The 21,980-nt window shown below is 40.3% G+C and overlaps 1 protein-coding gene across 5 annotated transcripts in view; it reads right to left on the bottom strand.

The window, feature by feature from the left end:
- nbeab (neurobeachin b) overlaps positions 1-21,980 on the bottom strand; it is a 190,647-nt gene that overhangs the window by 119,412 nt on the left and 49,255 nt on the right. For all 5 annotated transcript variants that reach the window (XM_071496175.1, XM_071496174.1, XM_071496173.1 and 2 more), the window contains 9 exons: positions 21,524-21,645; positions 18,814-18,940; positions 16,644-16,763; positions 14,330-14,476; positions 7,641-7,838; positions 7,382-7,515; positions 5,338-5,446; positions 3,577-3,729; positions 1,825-1,993 (listed from right to left, as the gene is read on the bottom strand). In XM_071496175.1, coding sequence (XP_071352276.1) covers positions 1,825-1,993; positions 3,577-3,729; positions 5,338-5,446; positions 7,382-7,515; positions 7,641-7,838; positions 14,330-14,476; positions 16,644-16,763; positions 18,814-18,940; positions 21,524-21,645 — 1,279 coding nt within the window. The remainder of the gene's footprint in view (positions 1-1,824; positions 1,994-3,576; positions 3,730-5,337; positions 5,447-7,381; positions 7,516-7,640; positions 7,839-14,329; positions 14,477-16,643; positions 16,764-18,813; positions 18,941-21,523; positions 21,646-21,980) is intronic.

Genomic DNA, 21,980 nt, shown 5'->3' on the forward strand with positions numbered 1-21,980 from the left:
AAAGGTGGCAAATCTGCCTTTTTTTTACAGTGAACGTTGGCCTCAGATATGGTAATGATTTTCATCCCAACAACTTCACACTCAGCTAAAACTACCCCAGCATGTGCTGGATGATTTGCTCCAGAACTAAGAGAACGACCTCATTAGCAAAAAGGAAAAAAAAAAAAACAAGATCCGATCCTGAATCCTGTTCTACCTTCTGCACTAGTTCCAGTTCCCACACTTAACAGAGAGGTGATTATACATGTCCCAAGAGCAAGAGTGTATTACATAGCCAGACATCAGTCACCCAGTGACCCTGCCTTCACCTGGCACCAACAATGAATACATCCACCCCTACACAGCACACTGACAGTACTAACATTTTTCCCACGTATTTTGTGTGAAGAGATTCACCAGTATAGCATAGACTCAAGGAACTACAGAAGAGAAACTTCAAGTACACTGTTGCATACCCTGTGTATGATTTCTGTGTTTTTACAACCCGTGATGACATCTCTGATTTAAAACTATTTAGAAAGCTACTTGGTCTGGTAACTAGGAACTATACTAACTAACTGCTTGAGGCTACACAGAAACAGATTTCCCAAAAAGGTGATTTCCGGCTCAACAGTGGTAAAAGCAAAAAAAAAAAAACTGAAACTAAAAAATGTCCAAACTAGTGAACATGATAGAAATTAAGTCATGAGAAAAGTTCCTCTGATGCCCAAGCTAAATATAGTGCTATGCCCTAGAACATGAGCTCTAGATAGGTTCAGTTTCATCACTTATTAAGTCTTGTAAAGTTCCATTGCACAGCATAAGAAGGGATAAAGACACTGCACAGTGTGAGTAGATGGGATAAGGAACAAATTGAATCTAGGAAAAGTGAGATTGAAGGGCTCGTGGAGTGACCTAACTTACAGATGAGTGCCCCTTTTGTCCCAGCTAACCTCAGTCTTGAGGTCACTACCGCTGTTAGAAGGAAATCAATTAGGATAACTCAGTCCTAATACATCGAGAATGTAGGCCAAGTGCTCTGATGTGGCATATATATAGACTTAAATGCTGCAGTATAAATCTGACTGAAATGAGAATGAGAATGTTCTTTTCATGTGTTAATAATAAATATGAAGGTCACGTGTGACAGAAATGATCAGTGCTCCTAACAATCCTCGCAGAGACAAATAAAACTAGTGTGACTAGCATTACATCAAGATTGTCACAATACAAGCTGTAACCTTCAGGAAGCAGATTTCATTAGCCCTTGGTGCAGCATAAACTGAGCACTCAGAACTGTTATAAAACCATATACTACGACACACAGAATAATGGAGAGCAAAAAGGAAATGACAGTTCAAGGACACTTTCACTTCCAGCACAGCCTGCTTTGTGACGGACTGTTGTTTCATAGACTGTGGATGCCAGTCATACCACTGGCCCAGGTTTCAGAGGCCTAACACCCACACCAAGCACCCTAGAGAGATGACAGTATTGATGTGACTTGTCTGCCACACTGTCATCTCCAGTGATGGCCACGGTCCTAACAGCTGAGAGGCAAGCACTTCCATGTGAAGATGAGTCATTTCAAATGTGGGGGAGCTGCTGCCATTTCAGGAAGACACTTTGATAACAGGCTTGTGACTGCACACAGTGATTGTGATTGGTTCACTCCCAGTGATTTCCCTTCCAAAACACTGAGCTTCACTTGGATGAGCCTTCAGATGGATGGGAAACACTTCATATAAAAAACAAACCAAATCAGATCAAATCATATTTCACAGCAAAAAAAGCAAATAAACTTAGTTTGATTTGCACTGAAAAAAAAATGCTAAATATGCTTACCTAGACCCTTTGGCATGATGCCGCTGCTGTCTGCAGGGTTGATGGCCCAGTAGTAGTACTTTAGTGTATGCATGAGCTGAAGCACTGTGCCCACTCGACGAATTGTATTATAGATGGTTGCCGTGCCAATGAACTCAGCAGAAAGGTATGTGTAGAGGGAGAGCTGTACCTGGAGTGGGAACACACACATATACATGTCCTCATGTTATTAACTGCACAGTGTAAGTATACTTTTTAAGTACATACAATGACAGCTTAATCCCCTGAACCTCATACCTTTTTAGATTAACCAAGACATTTTACCATGGAGGATAGCACTAGCTGAGCCTATCATCCTTGCAGGTGTGTGGTAAGGATGGCCATTGACCCTATATTACTCAATTTCATAATTGCTGCAGCACTACTCTGTTCAGTGATGATTAGCATGTCCTCTGTAATTAGAAACAGACCTGACATGAATTCTTAATCCCACCACGGTCAATCCAGCACTAAATACTGAGTGCTTTTTCCCATATGTCATAAATTATAGGATATTAATGAGTCAAATGTGAGCCATGATGAAAGGCAGCCGTGTGGTTATGATGTGAGCATGATGTGATATGGTTTGAGGCTACTGAAATTAAACACTGGAGATAACTGAGCACCACGTTGTTGGTAATGTAATTTCCATGAGAGCAGAAAAGTACAATGCATTCATAAAATCGTATTTGTCTACTAGGACAAGGTCAGTGAGCCCATGTAATTAATGCATATTGCATGCTCCCATCATTCATGTAGCTGGCTCTCTGTACCCTGTGCAGCTTGAGGATGGGGACAGAGAAAATGTGGACTTTGAGGCATGTCCTAAGGGAAGGAGCCCGCCTAGCTTTCTGTCCTGATGTCGCTAAAAGTGCTCTAACCCACTTCATTACCTCAGTATTTCTCTCATTTTTTTCTGCCTTTTTCTCCACGCTCTATTTTGGAGGAGTGTCACAGGCAAGCCTCCAGACACTTTTGTATTTATTTCCTCCTTTTATTTATTCATGGCTTGGCCCCACCAGCAGCAATCCTGAGGCAAATGTATTTGCCACACAAACTCAGCTCCTTTGATATACCTCATCCTGTCTTTTCATGGGTCATTATTTTAAAAGGAGGGAGAAAAAAACCCAAGCTCATATAACAAACTTGGTTAGGGTTGAGGACAGGAAAGTTGAAGAAAGTGATGAACTCTGCAACCATTTGATATGTTAGAAATGTGAGAATATTCTGTATCTGCTGCATGTGCTCTGTTCCACTTCACTTAAGACTCCTCAGACACTTGGCAACAATTTGGAGAATGTCAGTTCTCAGTTAGGATCCTAAATACAGACTGTAAAGGGGTGAAACTACTCTTTAATTTGATGACTCAACTGTCAGATTCAACATAGTTTTGCATTTGGAGTTGCAGTGTCAGAAAAATTAGGGCTTTTTAATTTTTCAATCTACAATATTTCACCACTACTTTTATTATTATGACCTACAGAAACACTTGCTGCCAGTGAGAATGTCACCAGAAAGGAAACCAGTGTGATACATACTTAACAAGATGCACAATTTCCTCTGAAACACAGACAGGTGAGAAATTTACAATTCCAGTTCATGTATTTACAAAAATAATGACTAAAATAACTAAAGCCGCCTGTGGTTGAAAGTTCCTGACATGCAACCACTTCAGCTTGATCACACGCAAAGACACCTGCCCCTTCATGGGATGAGTTACCTGCAGGAGCTTACCTTGGCAGGGGTGTGGATCCAGATGGCAGCATTGAACAGGATGTGGTCACACAGCTGCTTCAGCAGCGGTGCCCCATGTGTCAAACCGTCCAGATACTTTGCAAAGGAGAGGAACTGCTCTAATACAGCCCTGGTGATGTGTACACGTGATGACTGTAGAAAGATGCACAAAGACATGTGAAACAACAATCATATCACCAAGCCTATTCTGCAGTGAGTGTATCCTGCTTCCCGATATTGACAGCATTATGGAGAGCAAACCCCTGCGGTAACTGCTGAGGAAATTTCTAACTGCGATACCCACAGGTAGAAAAACCTAAATGTCACAAGGAGAAGGACCTCATTTGTAACTCTGTCAGAAAGGTGGGTCCTTTCAGGTTGAATGACCTTTTAGGTAGAAACATCTGTAAAATGTAAAAGAGATCAGCAACAGAGATTTTTTTTTTTTTTAAAAAAGGTTATAATTTGTGTGCAGCCTAATACAACTCACTATTAAGCAACTGTTTGCTTTTTGAAATCTGAAGTCACTAATTTGACATTAAAGTTGGCCCGCGGCCATGCAGGAGCACATCAGTGGTACCTAATTGAGTTGATGATTAAGACAAGGAGGCTAAAGAAGTTTGACAAAATAGAAAGATGTGTGGAAGAACTCTTTTAAAAATTGTAGTGCATTTATTTGTGTGTGGATTTATTTATTAGATATTTCTATTGTTTCTACTTTCTGTTTAAATGTTGCATGCATTACAATTACTATATCATAAATAACTTTATTATAAATAAAACAAAGTAAAATACAGTTTTATCAGTTCCCTTCTATGTAGGCTTAGGTAAAGGATCACTAGGTTTCCTGTGTTCAGCAGGTTAGCATGCTAGCATAGGTGACAAATTGATCCATTTAGTCATTATGTCAAGTCCTGAATCTAAAAAATTGGGGCAAGTTGTGGATGCTTGACTTTGAGAGAATTTCACTTTGACAAGGAGCCTTACTGCTCCTGGCACCTGTTATCTGCCCATGTGGCAACTTGGTGAGGGCAGGAGAGAAAAATGAAGGCACAGGGAGAAGGGAAGGTGTGGCATAAACAGATCAGGAACAGATGGTGCGATATGTGGAAGTGTGAAACCTGGCAGCGGGAAGGAAGCAAGAAAAAAACAGCAGCTCTCAGGTGCCGGCTCTGTCTGGCTGTTAGTTAACAGCAGCTGAAGCCAGTAGGCAGGCAAGTCACTGAGTGACAAAGTGGTGTCATTTCTCAGTGCTCCAAAAGAGGCAGCACTCTGGGGAGGCCAGCAAGCTGCTAGATCTGCATCTCAAAATGGGTAAATAGAGACTGATGCAGAAAGAGAGAGAAACCGCGGGTGGAAGGGGAAGACATGTAGTCTTGTGGTGTTGTTCTTTTAGAGCTATTCAGTTCAAAGACACATTCAGGACTCTGCTACAGGCAATGGAGGATCACACTTTGACAAGGCTTGGAGTATACAGACAAGATACAGTGCATCTTGATAGAAGCGTGAAAGAAGTTTCAAAAGCAGATGGGTTTTCAGTGAAAAACCTGTGAACTGCACATCTGTGTATCAGTCCCATATATCATTTCATTCAAGAGGAAATGATGAGTTGGATATATCCATTTGCCTTCCAGTGCGTAAACAAGACAGTATTCATATGGGTGAAGTGAAATGGGTTAATTTTAAAATGGCAAGTTCCTGAAAACCAATGTGTCACTGTGTTTGGCAAACAGTTGCAATGTTATAGAGACTCTGCTATACCTTCTCCAGCAGGTATCCAATCACCAAAAAGCCCTTTCCTCCCAGCATCTGCTCCTGCATGGCCACAGAGTTCTTGAGCAGCTCAACCAGAAAGGCCAGGAGAGTGGCACTGCAAAAACAAGAAGATACAACATCTCACACAGGGATAAAATACACATCTAGTCACACACTCATCAGGTGGTGAGAGAGTTATTCTATCAAGTACAGCAGCATGAGGGGGGGACAAAACACAAGGTCATTTTCAGAGGATGTCAGCAATCAGCTGGGAACTCTAGCTCACCACTTTCATCCCTCTTCAATTCAGAAGAAAAGGTTGGCTCGCTGAGCTCTCTGGAGACAGAGAGTGGTCTGGAAGGGCAAGTTGTAACAGGGTGTGTATGTATGTGTGAGGTGGGGGAAGGAGTTCAAGGGATGAGGCGGTGCACAGAAGGCAATTTTTTCTTTGTTGCACAGCTTCTAAGTTGAAGCCTTTGGCTAAGTGACAGTGGTGCCTGGTGACACTTCTTAATCGCCTTTGCGTTACATTCTCTAGTGGCCTCTACTCTAGTGCTACAATCACAAAGACTCAATCACTCTTGCGCAGGCTTGCCCATACATTGCATATACATTACATGCATACAAACTCATTCAGTTCAGCATTAACCTCACTCTTTTGTGTGTCTGTCTACCTCATCAGTTTGCAGTTGCTCATTCTTCATACTGCTCCAACTTAGCCATAACTGAGCCAGAGAGAACACATACAGAACTGGTTGACAGTCAGCTCTGTGTGCTCATGGTTTAGCCTCTGATCCTTTACTTGCAAGAAAAGCTTCGTTTCAATTTGGCAGAGGAGTAGTGACTGATGTTAAATCACCAGTGTTTGTAATTCAAGGTGGCAAAGAGTTACATGAGAAAAGAGGTTTTACTAAAAGGGATTCCTTTTAAATCACTGTCCGAGGGTGCTGCTGAGAACAGCCACAGAAGATCCACAGGCACTGCGGAGAGATAATTGTGGCAGAAACTTTGAACTCCTCAGACCATCAGGCTTTAGAAGGACTCAGTCTATAAGCCAAGGCAAGTGTTGGGGAGAGTTACATACTGTGAAGGGAAGACCCTCAACATGCTACTGAGAGGGAAAGAAGGACAGAGAGCGAAGATGAGAGGAAAATACAGAGGCAGAGAGCTGTGGGCATCAGGGGTTTGTGCTGCTATGTGGCCAGTCCTGTGACTATCTAGTAGTACTGCCGTCATTGACTAACACAGGATTAGAGCAGAGCTCAGACTCCATTCAGGGCACAGTGGGGAAGCCTTGGACTGACCAGCTAGGTATGAAGGGACGAAAGGAGTCTGAGGCAGGGAGTAGAGATAATAGTGAAACCTGGACTACAGATTGACCAGGGCTGGTTATAAGCAGGCAGTGGCTTATTAGAGATATACTGGTAGCAATGCACCTCAGTATATAATGCTTAAAAATACTTGTGTAACACCATTTCGCCACACTGTTGTCCAGAGGACGCCTACTCTACACCCTGGATATTGAGTCTTTATCACCAAGCTGTTATTTAACATGACATCTGCAAACTCAGCGGTCCTCATTCCCAACTGTATTTTGCGTCAGCTTTAGCAAAGCACTAGCTCCCTGTGGATTTCAAGCCTTTCTTTTTTAATGATTTCTCTTTTTGTGCATTGAGATTTACTGCCTGTAAAGACAACACCACCAAAAGAGTGATAATAATTAACAACATATCTCTATGGTATCCCAATATGGAGAGATTAGATGCTTCAGTGGCAGGCCCACTTTCATTGTGGCTGATAATACAGATAAATATATTTAAAGAAAAATCTACCCTAGTGCAACTTTAAAAAGTCATTAATATTGCTTTAGCCTTAACAAAGACAGCCTCATAAACAGGTCTAAGAGGGTTCAGGATTAAAGGATTAAAAAGTAGTCAAATTCCCAATAACACCAAAGTGAGCTTTTGTCACCTTCATTTCATGCGTAAGGCATCGACCCAGATGTTAAGTTGAAATTGTCTTGTACAGTAACGTTATTTCTGCTTCTTACCATACGGTGGTTTCCACTTGGCTGTCATTAAGCTGATGATAGTCCAGCTGAGCGAAGAGGGGAAAGAGCACCTGGATCCCACCGATGGAGTGGATGGCACTGTGGATGGAGTGAGTCACTGTGGCTTTTACATCCTGTGAGGATAATACAAAACCCATTAAATACACCTATATAAGGATTCAGTGCAACACAAATGAATGAATCCAAACCTGAAATAGTGCGCACAGCGTTACAGATGGCTTTGATTTAAGTAACTGACCTGGAGCATAAGGGCGTGCGGTGAGTGCACAAAGATGGAGGGATTTTCTTTAGGTGAGGACTCCAGGCAGAGCTGGGCGTCAGTGGCCTTGGCATTATAGGTGAAGGCGATGGAGCTGGCCAACTTGCCATCGTACAGCACCAGTTTGTGATGCTCTGCTAAGTGGATATCACTCTCTGACTTGAACTTAAATGTGCTCTGGAAAGAAAATAGAGGGAGAACAAATGAGGGGGGATAAGGGAGAGATAAAGACAGAGAAGGAGAGAGTGAGAGTGATGGATTGAGGAGCCCTTTCCTGCACATGCAGCCTATCAGTGTCTCCTGGGTATCATCTTTTAATTTTAACTTGATTAAAAAATATCTATTCAAGAATGAAAAATGACAAGATAAATGCTTCTTTTGGATCAGCGATCACACATTCCTGGAGGTCAGGATTTCTGTCATGGTACCAGGTACATGAGAGTTTATCAGCATTTTGAAAAAGCATGTTCTCTTTTTGATTCAAAGCTATCACTTGCATCTCTATAATTCTGCTATGCTGCAATCAACAACACAAAGCATCTGTGTATTTTCTTTTTAGTGACACAACAATATGATATTAGTACCATTGTTTGCATCACTGCAACACAATTAACAGGTCTGTGTCAGGGCAAGAAGTAAAATTAAGCTTAAGTGTGGCATTATATTGGTTAAGAAAAGCAACATTGAAAGTGCAAGAAAATAATAACAGACTGACAGAATCGCAGACTGTAATTCCATTTCTTACAAATCAAACACACAAGCTAATGACATTAGATTTTTTTCACGGTGCCAACATTTTATTGATTTAGGTATTAGCTGCATATCATTTCTCAGTTTATTTCTTTTTGTTTTACTTTAAGTTTAAGTTTAAGTTTTTCTTTATAGCTACATGGAACTTGTTTGATAAAAATCTTGACAGTGTACAATTATTAAGAGGAACATGGACTGATGAGAAAGAGAGCAATGTTTCTTTGACACCACATATGTAGTTGTTAACCCACCCATTCACTCTGTTTACCCTGTTCTGGAGCAATTTAAAGCCAAGCACAGTCACTGCTGAACTATCATGATACAAATGTCAAGACACACTGAAATGGAAAAAGGCTGCAGACAGCGTGTGCCATCATTGAAGTCTTTTACTTAGCACACGTTAAGATTTTTACCAATGCATTGGTTTGTTTGGTGAAGAAATATTTTTCTGTTCAAATATGCTTTGCACTGATGGAACAGGAGCAAATACAAGAAGAGTTTCTCCAATATGGATGAAAACACCTTCAAATGAAAACTGACAACCCGCAAATAAGACTCTGAGTCAAAACACTGTGCAAATAGTTGTTGAGATCACAATATAAACTCATTGTTTATTAATCTAATTTACTGAATTTCAACTGTCCACCCTCATCCCAGAGACAGAGAAAAAAACTAGAATACATTTGCACCCAGCAGAGATCTTTAAACATTGAAACTGTGACCATTTGTGCCTGTAATTCTCATGAATACTGAATGGAATAAGGTGGTGAATTAATGATTAAAATGATCAATCCACTCTTTATAAGGATCAAATCCTGTGTCTTATGTTAGGAATGTGTCATATGTGTCCTGAAATTTTGTTTATGCCTTCACCAACATGTCTTGATGGCTGCGTTTAAAGAACTGGAGGTTCCATTAGTCAGTGGCTCAGTAACACATTCATTATGGCTAACATAACAAATAGCTGATCGATAACAGACTGGTCTTAATTTACTGAATCAATTAGCTGTTGACAGATGAGCTGAATTAATCCGTCAATGCAGTGTGAATGGAATATTCCTAATAAGGAAATCAATTCCTCTAATCAGGAGGGTTGAATTATTAATGGGTGAGAGAAATATTTTTTCCTCCCCTCTCTGACTCGCAGACAGCAAGTGCATCTTGTTCTACAGTCACTGGAGATAAATACAGTTGCAAAACAAGCAAACGGAGGTCATCATTAAAAGGCATCTCAATAAAGGCTGTTTGTTTTCAGTAAAGGAGTAAATGGATAAAAAGCTGAGCTGACTCGAGTTGCCAGTTGTACAATGATTGTGCATTATTTTCTTAGAGCCTCTAAAGTGCAGAATTTTAAGTGGGTATCAACCTTTTGAACAAACACCCCACTTAAAAAGTTTAGTGCTATTCTTTTTATTGTATATCTGTCACACATACTGATGTTAAGATGGTACGTTTTCTGAATCCTAGAACTTGTTTTAACTGTTCTCATCTGCAGTGGTCAAAATCTTTGTATATTAGCTGACACTATGTCACTTCCTATGGGCTCCTGTTAGGGTGAAAAAGATGTTGAGCGTGTAAAGAGTTTGTAGTTGTAACTCAGCCTTTGCAAATCTGTAAAATAAATCTGCATGGGAAAATCAAGTTGGTGCAAAATCTTTTTGACCCTACTCTGAGCCCATACTTGCCTTATTGTATTATTCTACCAAGAGTTTTACAGGAAACTGAGAGGGTTGAGCCACATTTAATGGCATATCTCCCACAAGTCAGATGATAAAAAAGCATAAGAGGTATTCTGTTCATCTGCTATGATCAAGCCCACACAGTCAGTGTGTATCTCATCATGTAGTCTCTAACATCCTTCAAAAGGTCCTACTCATGGCACCCAAGTGACAAGAAATAACAAGCACCAGTGCCCTGCACTTTAGTGTGAGCTCTGTCGCAGTGTGAAAATAATGATCTCCTGGGTTTTGGCTTACAAACCCTATAGCATGATAGCGTTGTTCCACAGAGCACCCAGTCATATGAAAGAATTTAAGCACAGTTCCTCCTTTTTCTCCCAGCATCAAAGGCTGTGATTGACTAGGGGCATCCCCACAACTCCCTTCAAGAGACAGGCAGACAACTGAAGAGCTGGGAACACTCCCTTATTACCTGCAGTCTGAGTATCACTACGGACTGAAACAATAGAGTCAATAATATCATTTCTTAGCTAAACAAATCAAACGTTTTCTTTGGATTGATTCATTGTTAACAGATTAACCTGTGGAAATTATATTTGTGTATTTGAGAGCTGCTAGTTCTCAGAAGAATAAAAGCTTGGTGTGAGTTCATGCAGCATGGAGAGGAGGACTCAGTGGTTGTTCTCTGAAATAGGATCACAAGAATGATGGCCTCTATGCAGTCGGCATGGATGGAAAACCCTGCCATGCTGACTAAGTTTCGGCTTAGCTCAAAATGTACACACCAGCTGTCATCCTCACCTTCTGTGTGCCTGTGACCTCCTTATAAGAAAAAATACCCAAAAATACCTCCCAATGATTTGTCCCTGGTTCTTCCTCCTTTTCCCTAACAGTATATATAACAATTAATTTCCCACAACCCTCCATTAAAAAGCTGTTGATCCTGTTTGAAATTAATTCTGTTTTAATTTTGTCATCACCACTGTCAAGGATCTTTGTCTGTTAGTTATCAGTTCATAGCTCAAAAAGCAGTTCATGGATTTCCGTTGAATATTACATTATTATAAAGATTACATTCAGATAGATATCCAGATCCTGGAACATATTCAGGCAGTTTTTGCTTATTACAAGACAGAGATCTTTTGAACACTCTATATATTTCCTTGTGAGTGCACTTACTTCAAGTAAGTGCATAAAAAATCCTCCTCATGTATTTCATGTCCATCAAAAAAGTGTATTTTGATGTAGATGAAAACATTTAATATTTTCTATTGTGAGAACCTTGTGGGGTTATACACATATCAGTTGTGAATGAAACTGAGCTGCTGCTCCATTGACAGCTTAGGGACATTTACAGACAGGCAGGTTTACTGCAAATAGGCCTTTATTTGCAGGTGTATATGTAGACCTGCATAATATCTCAGACGTTTCTAACAACTGATGTCTTGTAGTGTTCTACATCACATATTGCGTTATTGCATGGTCCCTGCACAGAGATACCATTTGTCTTTTCTGACAAGGGAGGACCAGGTCTGGGCAGCTCCTCAGTCTCTTCTACAGCAATCTGTGTTGCATACTGCAGAGCAGAGCTGGCACAAATTCAATGGGCTAATCTGCCTCATGTAGAACGCATATGGTAGTGATGATATAGGGCAAAGACAGAAATAAGTCTAAGAGCAGAGCATCATATAAGAAGATGTAAAGTCATGGCTTAATTGTTTTGACTTGCCAACTCAGTGACTAAATATTTGTGTTCAGTGAGGTTGTCACTGGATATTGGCGTGATGGATCTTACTTTATGAGTGCAGACTGTTTCACAGAACTGGAAAGAGTAGGGCGCAGAGTAAACACACCAAGAGGCCTTTTCAAAACTCCTCTTTTGAGTTGAGTTTGCTAGTATCTATTGTCAATTCTATTCTTGAACCAGTGTGCAGCTCTCAAAACCATGAGGCTCTCTCTCTCTCTCTCTCTCTCTCTCTCTCTCTATCTATCTATATATATATATATATATATATATATATATACACACATATACAAATAATACTTCTGTGGCAGAAATAATTCCATACAACTGATGTTGCTTTTCTTTTTGCGACCAAATCTTCCTTTTCTGTGTTTTTTTTCCTATTCCTCACTCATTGTCAGGTTGTGGTCAACGACTAGCAGGGGCTGGGCCTGCTTTGGTTGCTTGATAAACTGATCAAGAATGATTGCGATTGGATGTTTGCTGTGTATGAAGAGCCTACATGTCACTCACTAGCAACAAACGCTGTGTATCCAAGAATGCGTCAGAAAAGACTTCTCTTGCAGATTAGTCATGGAAAATGAGAACTGTGTGAGTTTTCCATTTGTAAGAAAAAAAAAGCTACAGCATGACATGCTTGACTTCATCCTGCAGTGTGACTACTGCTCATGCTCTCATTCCAATGACAATGCTGAAACGATATATTGTGCAGCCCTAGTAAGAATCCTCCAGCCAACAATTTCCTAGACTTTCCTCAAAGCTTATGAACTCTGCTCCAACAGCAGAGATGAATGACAGTCTGATATGACAGTCAGCTGCTGTCAGCCTCAATGTCTGTAGACCCACCACTGCCCCTTGATGCTATCTCTGGCTGGGAATGTTTCAAGTCGTCAGTAATAGAAACAGCAATATACAGCAGAGGATGTTTGTTACATTAAATGAAATAACCTGATGTCCATGTCAGTTCAGTGAGCAATTTCAAATACAGCAATATGGAAAAGGCCTGGGGAACAGATTCCAGTAACAGGTCTGTCAGATTTACAGCATTAATCATAACATGGAGTAGAAATAGTAACCCTAGGCTGCAATAATCTCTGCATCTCAACTAACTTCAGAAGTTATAGTTACGTTCAATACACTGTGTGAGCAAGGGAAAGTGTGTCAAACATCAAACATGGATGAGAAGATCATGGATCAGAAAATAAATCATACATTAGCTCAGATGTTCTTTCTTGGTCTGTGCAGCTGAGCTGCGTTGAAATAGATATACAGAAAGTCTGATGTACACAGTGCAGCAGATCTATACTGTGATCTGCACTCAGACTCTTCCTAGCAGTTCTCAATTAAAACTGACAGGCCTCTCATCACCTGGACGGCACTCCCATTACAACAATCAATCAGTGGGCCTGACAAGCCTCTGACCTTCCTCCTCAACTCACCTGGCTGGCTCCATCATACTCAACTTTACCAATACTCTTCACAGCTTCATTAGATGCGGGTAATTGTCTCTCCAGGACATGCTCTTCATTATTTTGAGGAATCTGGAGGATTGATCCTCTGTGTGTTGCCTCTCTAATAGAAGGTCTAGAACCACAATTAAGGTGGGAAACCGCAAGTCACCAGCCATTAGTGAAAAGTTATCCTGGGAATCTCCAGGCTTTCATAGACCTGATTGAAATCCCAAACATCAACCTAATAATCTTCAACAGGGTAGATTTTACTTAGTACGTACCAGCTTGATGCCACAGACTACTATTCCTTCCTGACATAAAACAAACCTAATTTTGTCTAAAGCACAGCTGGCGAGCAAAGAGCGCTGATGTAAAAGGGCCAGATATGTTGTAAAATGTCTGAGACTTATCCAGCGTTCAAAGCTGATTTGGCAGCGTGTGTCATTCCTCCATTTGTAACAGCGGGGAGGGCTTAACACTGTGAGGAATAAGCAACACTTTGTGAGCATCAGGAGCTAATGCGAAACAGTGAGAGGGAGAAAGATCAATCACTGAATATGAAAATACACTGAGGACACACCTAGTATCTTATTTAAGATGAGTGGAATATTTGGGATAGAGAGTAAATAAAATAAACAAATTTAAATAAAAAATGTGCAAACCAAATATTTTGTTTGTATGATAAACATTCACAACAGCTGAAGTCTCCTCTAGGTAGGTCAGCTTCTTTCTACATTCACAATCACTCTTGTGGTCTTTGTCGAGAGGTTTGGGAGTGCTGCACCTGCTGCAGCTGATGTTAAGTCAGCGCAGGACTCCATCCCCCCTGAAGCGCCTGCTGCTTCCCTCCATGTATTGTGCCATTATTCCCCAGAAGAAGGTAATTTATGTAGCTGTTTATCTGGGAGGAAAACCTTCGCTCCCAGGATGGAGACAAAAGGCAAAGGAGCTGTGGCAGGGCAGCGTTGGCCATTGATTTCACAGATTGATGGGCGATGTAGACTATGTACATGTAATCAAATTCAGTCACTCTGAAGTACATACCTTATAGCCTGGCCCAAGTTGATGAATTGCAAATATCTGTGCGGGATTGAGGGCTTCGCTGAATACGTAAACGGCTCCTAGCTGGCCGCAGAATACTCTGTTAGCATCCGCTGTCTCTGAGGACCCGAGGAAGCACTTATCATAACTCTGCAATGGAGGGACATAGAAAGAGAAGCTACATCATTTTGTACTTCAAAAGAAAAAATATCCAAAGTCACTTACAGTTGAATTAGGCAGACGGCAAAAATTAAGAGTACAATATTTTCTTATATTTTTTTATATTTTGGCCTAGAATTGTATTTTCGATGACACTATCCAAAAGAACACCACTCTCTGTGTTGTTTCAGTGTTTACTCTGACATTTCCCTGATGGAAAGATGAAAACAATGACCCTGATTTATGAGGATGTGAAACCTCAATATAACCTCAGGGATAGGAACAATATGAGTGGAGATTACAGGAAGGATAAAACTGAAGGCTAACTTGAACCGTCGGCAGCATATTACATAACAGCTGGAGAAACAGTCAGTATGAGGACCTGGACAAGTGGAAGTGGGAAAGAAAAATCAGATTTGTTTCTAGAGAACTCAAAATCTTGATCAAGCTCGTCTGACATTTAGCACTGCTAGAAACGCACAACCAACCTGATTTATTTGTCTTTTTTTTTCAAATGTAAAACCCACTTGTGGTGCTTTAATGCTGAGAAGACAGCAGCAATTATTGTTTAAGTTATAGCCAGGGAAATGTTCAGACACAAGGGCGTAGATTAGGCGTGGTACAATGTGTTTGTGGTGATGTGATGATTTCATGCCTCCTCATTATATACATTTCTACATGTCGCTCTCACTTGGTTGAAACAGGGTGTGTCTTTGGTACGATTTCTAGTGTCTTTGTGATGCAGCCATGACAGGAAAAAATCTGCTTCTTTGTGAACGTTCTCTTCAGGTGTGGGAAAATTCCTCCACAAAAACTCTCCATCTCAAATTAAGGCAACTTCAGGTAATGTAGTGGAATATTTCATGAACCTTCCCTTGAATACACAGCTACAGTATGAAGCACACCTTTGAAAGTGTGTCTCATCTGTGCAAGTGCAAACTGCTTTTTAAATCTGTTCCAAAGAGCAGGTTTCATTTGGCTCACTCAATCAAACATACAAATAACACACAGTTACACCATCACTCACAATGTTGTCATACATTATATGAAGCTCTAGCATAAGTTCAATCAGGAAGACCTATCCTCTTGCATGCATATGCTGTATATAATCCTGATTATGGCACACCCCTTCTCACACATTCACTCATTATTCCCTCATTCTTCCGGCCTGTGGATGTCATCGTCCTATCAGCTGTTCAGTCAGCTGTTCACAACTAACCAATAGCAGGGCGACACAATTTCTTGTTAGCCTATCGTCTGCTGGTGCCCCCTTTTTAAAGATGTTCCTTCTCAGTTTTAGTTTCCTGCTGCGCTGATGTGCGCCCCTCCCCCTCCCCAATCTCCACCTGGTTCCAGAGTTCATCAGCCATAATCTGTCTCAGAGGGTTCTTCAGTCTTCTCGGCATCAGAGGGTTCTTTGGCATCTCTACGTCAGAGGTCTCTCAGCCATCCCATCGGCGAGGGATCTTCAACCTTATCAGTTTCAGAGCATTCTCAGCCATCTTCAGCATCAGAGGTTCTTCAGCCATCATCAGCATCAGAGGGATAGTCAGCCACCACCACTACCAGTGTCTGGTTTCGGGGGGATTATATTCATATACGTACATGTATTTTGCTCCCGCTCATCCTAAACCTAAACATCTCCCCCACGAGACCAAGCGCCAAAGTCATTCATCCAAAATCATTTCAGCTCTATTCATCACATGTCTTGTCTAATTAAAATATTTACTTTCACTTCATTCACTTGTCTCTCCTGATTGAAATACAAGAATGTTTCAGTCTAATGATATTTATCACATCTGTGCACATATATACAGTAGCTACTGAGATTTAACCATTTTTCACTCTACACATAAATCTGTTCTCCAAATGTTTTATATTCCATCTTCCAGCCTCTGCTGCAGCACAATTCTGTGACAAATGGATATTCAAATTAAGACTGAAATGCCAGTCATATTTCTGAGAGAAATCCATGTTGATGTAGTAAAACTAATTTTGCTCAATGAGCACTGAAGGTGTACACTATTTTTTCCTCTCACACTTTTCAGCCATTCCAAATGTCAGTGTGGCAGCCTCAGTAACTCCAGTGCCAATAAACATCAAAACCAGGGAAAAAATGTGACATTAGTGAGGAGGAGTTACATCACAGTGCACTTACATCATTTGTGTTGACGTGCCATGCCATGTCTCCATAAGAAACGAGCTGTCCATTAACGTAGCACCTGATTTCGCTGTTTCTCCAGCGGCTGTAGATGTGAACTATACTGATCATGTACCACTAAAGGCGAGAAGAGAGTCAGATTGAGAAGATTTAATAAGTGAGTCACACAGGTAACAAACAAACAGGTAACGTATTAAGTGCTTCATTAAATTTATTTTGTAATATCTTTATACTTTTGAAAAATTTGAGAAACTACAATGAAGTTTGGTTTATAGAGCAACATATCAAACATTTGTTTGTTTTAAAACCAGGGATTCAGATAAACCTCACAGTCATTAGAGAGCCACGACCTTGAGGTTTGCTACCTAATGTTTTGAAATCTGCAGAAGAAGATAGTGAATAACAGATTAGAGGAAAGGCTAAGAGGAGGCAAGAGGAGGAGCCATTTTTCACTCCACACAAAGCCACTTCGAAAGAAGGAAACATAACCGATTATATTAATGTAATAAACTACACACACACACATATATATATATATATATATATATATATATATATATATATATATATATATATATATATATATATATATATATATCTTAGTTACTGTATATACAGTAATAAATCTGTTTTAAACTTAAACTGCTTTGCTCACATTTTCTAATGGAAAACCTATAGATATATTATTCATTCACACAGCACCCTTTGGAGCTGCAATTTATTTCTTCAAGTTCTCTGTTTTTATCCTAGGATTTATCTCACACTCTGTGCTGCTGATGCTGCAGAAAGAGTACTGATGTCAGTTCTTTTGATTTAACATAGGAGGCCTGTCCAAATATTTCTCCTTACTCAGATCATTTCTTGCCTCTTTGAATTGTAAAGTTGAAAAAAGAAGCAATCAGTTTAGCCTCGAGTTCAAACTTCATGACTCTGCATCACAAATTGGTACATAAAGAAACACTGCATTGTTACGGGGAACCATTGTGCTGGACTGCATCAGACAATGGCCACTTATCAATAAACTTAATTTTGGTATATAAAAAAAACATAATTACACAAGGTACAGGGCAGCTTTTTCTTGGTAAGTGAATAGAAGTGTATAAAACGAATTTTACTCAATAACAAACAATGAATATGAATGAATATGTTCTCTTGTTCTTACTTCATTAGCATTATAAGCCATCAATAAGCCATGTAAAGTATATTCTAATACTCATAATATTCTAACACTGACAAAACCTAGCCAATGTATGGACAACCAAAAGGTTTGCTGACAACAACAGATGGGTCTGGGCTGAAAAGATTTTCACTGGTCATTGTTTCTTAAAAGAATATATGGAAGAAATGCATTCTCCTAAATAATTAGACTTTTCTTTGTCAATTTGAAACAATGCAATAAATGTAATGCTTTCATTCTTTCTGTGTTAACTCAAGATCAGAGTGACTCAAAACACTAAAACAGTCAAGCTGCTTCGTATGAACACTGGAAAAGACTGACACAAACACTCACAGCAGTAGGCAAAAGGCCGTCCACCTCCTGTGTAACTGTGTGCCCAGTAACTATTGGTTTGACCAAGGTGGGGCACTGCCAGCCGTCTAAGGTAGGGACACTTAAAAGAGGATTCATGATTGAGGGGAAGAGTGCAAGCTGCCCAGAGATAATTCAGAGAGGCACTTATCTACAGATGTCTGAACCCGAAATCAATTCAATATTTAATTCAACATGGTTCATCTTCTAAGAACTTCTATAACACGATATCTGCGCAGTAGGAGTGGGATGAATGGTTGATCCCAGATGTTATGAGAAGGCTCTAATTGTTTGACACATACTTTCGAGCCAGTTTTCCTTCTCTGCAGGGACAGGTATGCTACTCTGACATTCCACGCTAAATTACGTTTCATTTCCTCATCTACATTTACATCCAATTACACCTGCAAGACTCCTCTGGGAGTCTTAACCACTTCAGGTCCATGTGTAGACATGCAACGTTGTAATGTCAATAAAATAACAGGTGGTAGGTACTGAGTCAGCAGGGGTAGGGGTAGCCAAAAGTGGTGATTTAAAAGAGCAGAGTAATTTCTGAAATCTTAAGTCTTTATCTCTTTCCTTTCACCTCAGACCACAATCAAGGATTAACCAATGATTAAAAACTAAAGCTGGTCTTACCTTTCTGGGCTGAAAATCATACTTCACACAATGCTGGAAACCTTTTCCTTTAGACTTGAGTGAGGTCACGATCAAGCAGTTACCAACAAAATGTGCAGAGTAGCCAATGCCCTTGCTGGTGCGAAAGCTGTAAACAGAGACATGTACAATATATATCCTTGGCTACACACAGGGTGAACATAATTCATTTTTCAACATGCAGGATAAAATATATTTCATCCCATTTCACCCCATTTTGTGCTTTGAATTATTCCTACGGATATTTCCTAATTAACATACCACATGTATACAAACCATCAACTGAGTGTAATAGTTGCTTCCTTGCTCATAATGACACTGGGGTCAGTATCATTTTGAATGCTCTGCTTTATGCAGACACAAAGCAATTTGTAGGAATAATTGAGAGGAAACTCTTGAGATCCTTATGAGAGGTATGATGTGCTTAACCAGTCAGAACAGGATCATTCCTGGGGTGAGACTAAAACGACGACACTTTAGTGATGTTCCCAGTGTGTAATCCCCTCACTCTGATTGTCTTGACTCCACAGATCAAATATATATAATTTCAGAACAGAGGAAATGTTACCTGTACACAATATGAGCAGAGCCTGTGCAGCACACACCACACTGGTTCTCTATTCTTTCCCTGCTTGGTCTGAACATCTTTTTCACAGCTGACATGTATTCACTACACTCCCACAGACTTAAGGTCTAGAACAGTCTGTCACCTTCAAAGCCCCCTACCACCACCACCCGCTGGGATCATCTAAAACAAACAGACCTCTTTGTCAAGGCAGATAAAGAGCAAAGGCTTTTTTTTGTCTGGTGCTTGCTATAGTGGACAAGCCTGCCTGTGATCACACATCAGGTGCAAAGCAGTAACCTTGGTGCGCTTCTGAAGATACGATTCTTTTTTGTCGTCTACATGCCTTGCCAGTGAGCTGTGAGGCCCTTGAAGAAATGCATAAACAGGATTAGCTTGGCATATCTCACCCTTTTTGTGCCTCTGTCAGTAAGGAATTTCTGCCACATGAAGACCAACAACTTAGCTGAGCCAATACTACTTTTTTTTGTTGTTGTTACACATCAGAGGAACACAGAATGAGTCTGCCCAAGACTGTGCCATCCAGGTAAAGCAATAGCAGTCTGCAGATGATAAACAGGATGGATGGATGCAGGTACAGACACATAGACAGCCCAAAAACATAATGCTTCTGGCCTGGGCTGTCGTTGGTTTTATAAAAAGTTAACTAACTGTTATCTCTGACCAATTAGTTTGAACAATCTTCCTCATCAGCCATCTCCACCTTTTATTCTTTATCATCCACTCTCTCTTTCGTTCGTTTCCACAGTTCTTTTATATGTTCCATTGTAATCTGTGATTCTCTCCCCAAGCTCCTCTCATAAACAGACAGAGCAGCATCTAAACATCACTGCACTTGTGGGTTATTGATTTTACTACTAATTACCCACAAGCCCGTGTAAGAGCTGGTATGTGGGCCTTATGTGGCAGATATTCAAATTTAAATTAATACCTCCACAGTGCCTCCCACTGCAGCAGTCTACCTCTGTAACAGCCAGTACCAGTCATTGTAGTTCATGCTTCCATGGGTTTTAATCTCAATAATCTGACCTAATTCTCTATTATAATTCATGAACATTATTGGGAAAAAATAAAGCCCCTTCACAAACAACATTACATAAGTGTTGCTAGTGTGTGAAAAATAGTGTCTGTAAAACTACTTTAACCTTGAAAAACAAGTTTGAGTCATAATCTGCTTAGATGGGAAAATCACTGTAGGTCACAGAGTATCAGACAGCATATTGCTTTGTCAACTCAAATTACCGTCTCGCAGTTGTGTGCCTCCTCCAACCGACCAAGTTGCAGTTTGCATCCATGGCTGTGCAGACTCATATAATATTTGTAGTGAAGATATTGAAGGAATTTAATAAAAGGTATTAAGTGTATTTTCTAGCAAAATGGAAGTTATCGCTATACTGACGGATGATTCCACTGAATCATTTCCAGTGAGAAACATGCTGTCTTCACTGTTTTGCACGCGCATCTTCAACTGTGCAGCACAGAGGATCTACACATGCACCACAAAATTTGTGTCACCAGTTCATTATCCGACCAAATGTGAAATATGGTCACAATCCCCATCTGTTCCTGAGTTATGATGGTTGACTAATGATCAGATAAGTGATCTTGCAGAACATTTAGCAATTTTGTCATAATTACCGTCTGAATTCTGAGTTATCGCCAAAATGTGTGTGTGAGGTCACAGTGACCTTGACCTTTGACCTGTGACCACCAAAATATATCATTTCATCCTTAAGTCCAAGTGAATGTTTGTGCCAAATCTGAAAAAAATTCCCTGAAGTCGTTACTGAGATTTCACGTTCACTGAGGACTGAGGGATGGATGCAGGTACAGACACATAGACAGCCCAAAAACATAATGCTTCTGGCCTGGGCTGTCGTTGGTTTTGTGGCATAATAAAGCTGCTGGTACCATTATAGGCCTCTGCTGACTGGGAATGATTTCCTATTCAAAGCTAAAGCAATTATATTGATGAAAAACAAGAAGGTGTAATCTTCTTCTCTTTGGCGTCATAATGTAGACTTAGAGCACCTGTGAGAGAGCTGGGAGAGTGCTGAGGACTCTGGAAACTGGAAACATGGAGCACAACTGTAATTGTCTACTCACCAGTAGAGATATGGTTTGTCCTTGTCAACATTGATATTATTCAAGGGATCCATTCTGAACCAGGTGTTGAAAGTAAACCCATTCTGATAAGGCCACTTGGCAATAGGAGGTAAAGCAATGGCCTGAGACAAAAACAAAAAGATGAGACACAATCATGAAGCATGAGAGACAGTTGTTTAAATATCTACCTCTACAACAGTGAGTTAAGGTAGAATTAAACTACACTATGTACAAATAAACTTGAGTCCTCCAAAATGTTACTGGCCAGCTGACTGTATTATAATTCCTGCTCATGTTGAATATTTTCAATGGCAAGTGCCTCTTTGAAATAAATCCAGCCACGATTCCACCCCTGTTTGCGTTTGGGCAAAGTTGATATTAATCTCTATGATTCTGGAACGAGTCATTTAAGACAACCCTTTAACCATCAATGGAAAAATAGACTTAATTACTTACT

This window comes from Trachinotus anak, unplaced genomic scaffold (genome assembly GCF_046630095.1).
Source record: "Trachinotus anak isolate AG129_WGS33_773 ecotype Australia unplaced genomic scaffold, CSIRO_AGI_Tana_v1 ptg000014l, whole genome shotgun sequence".
In the NCBI taxonomy this organism is placed as follows: Eukaryota; Metazoa; Chordata; class Actinopteri; order Carangiformes; family Carangidae; genus Trachinotus; species Trachinotus anak.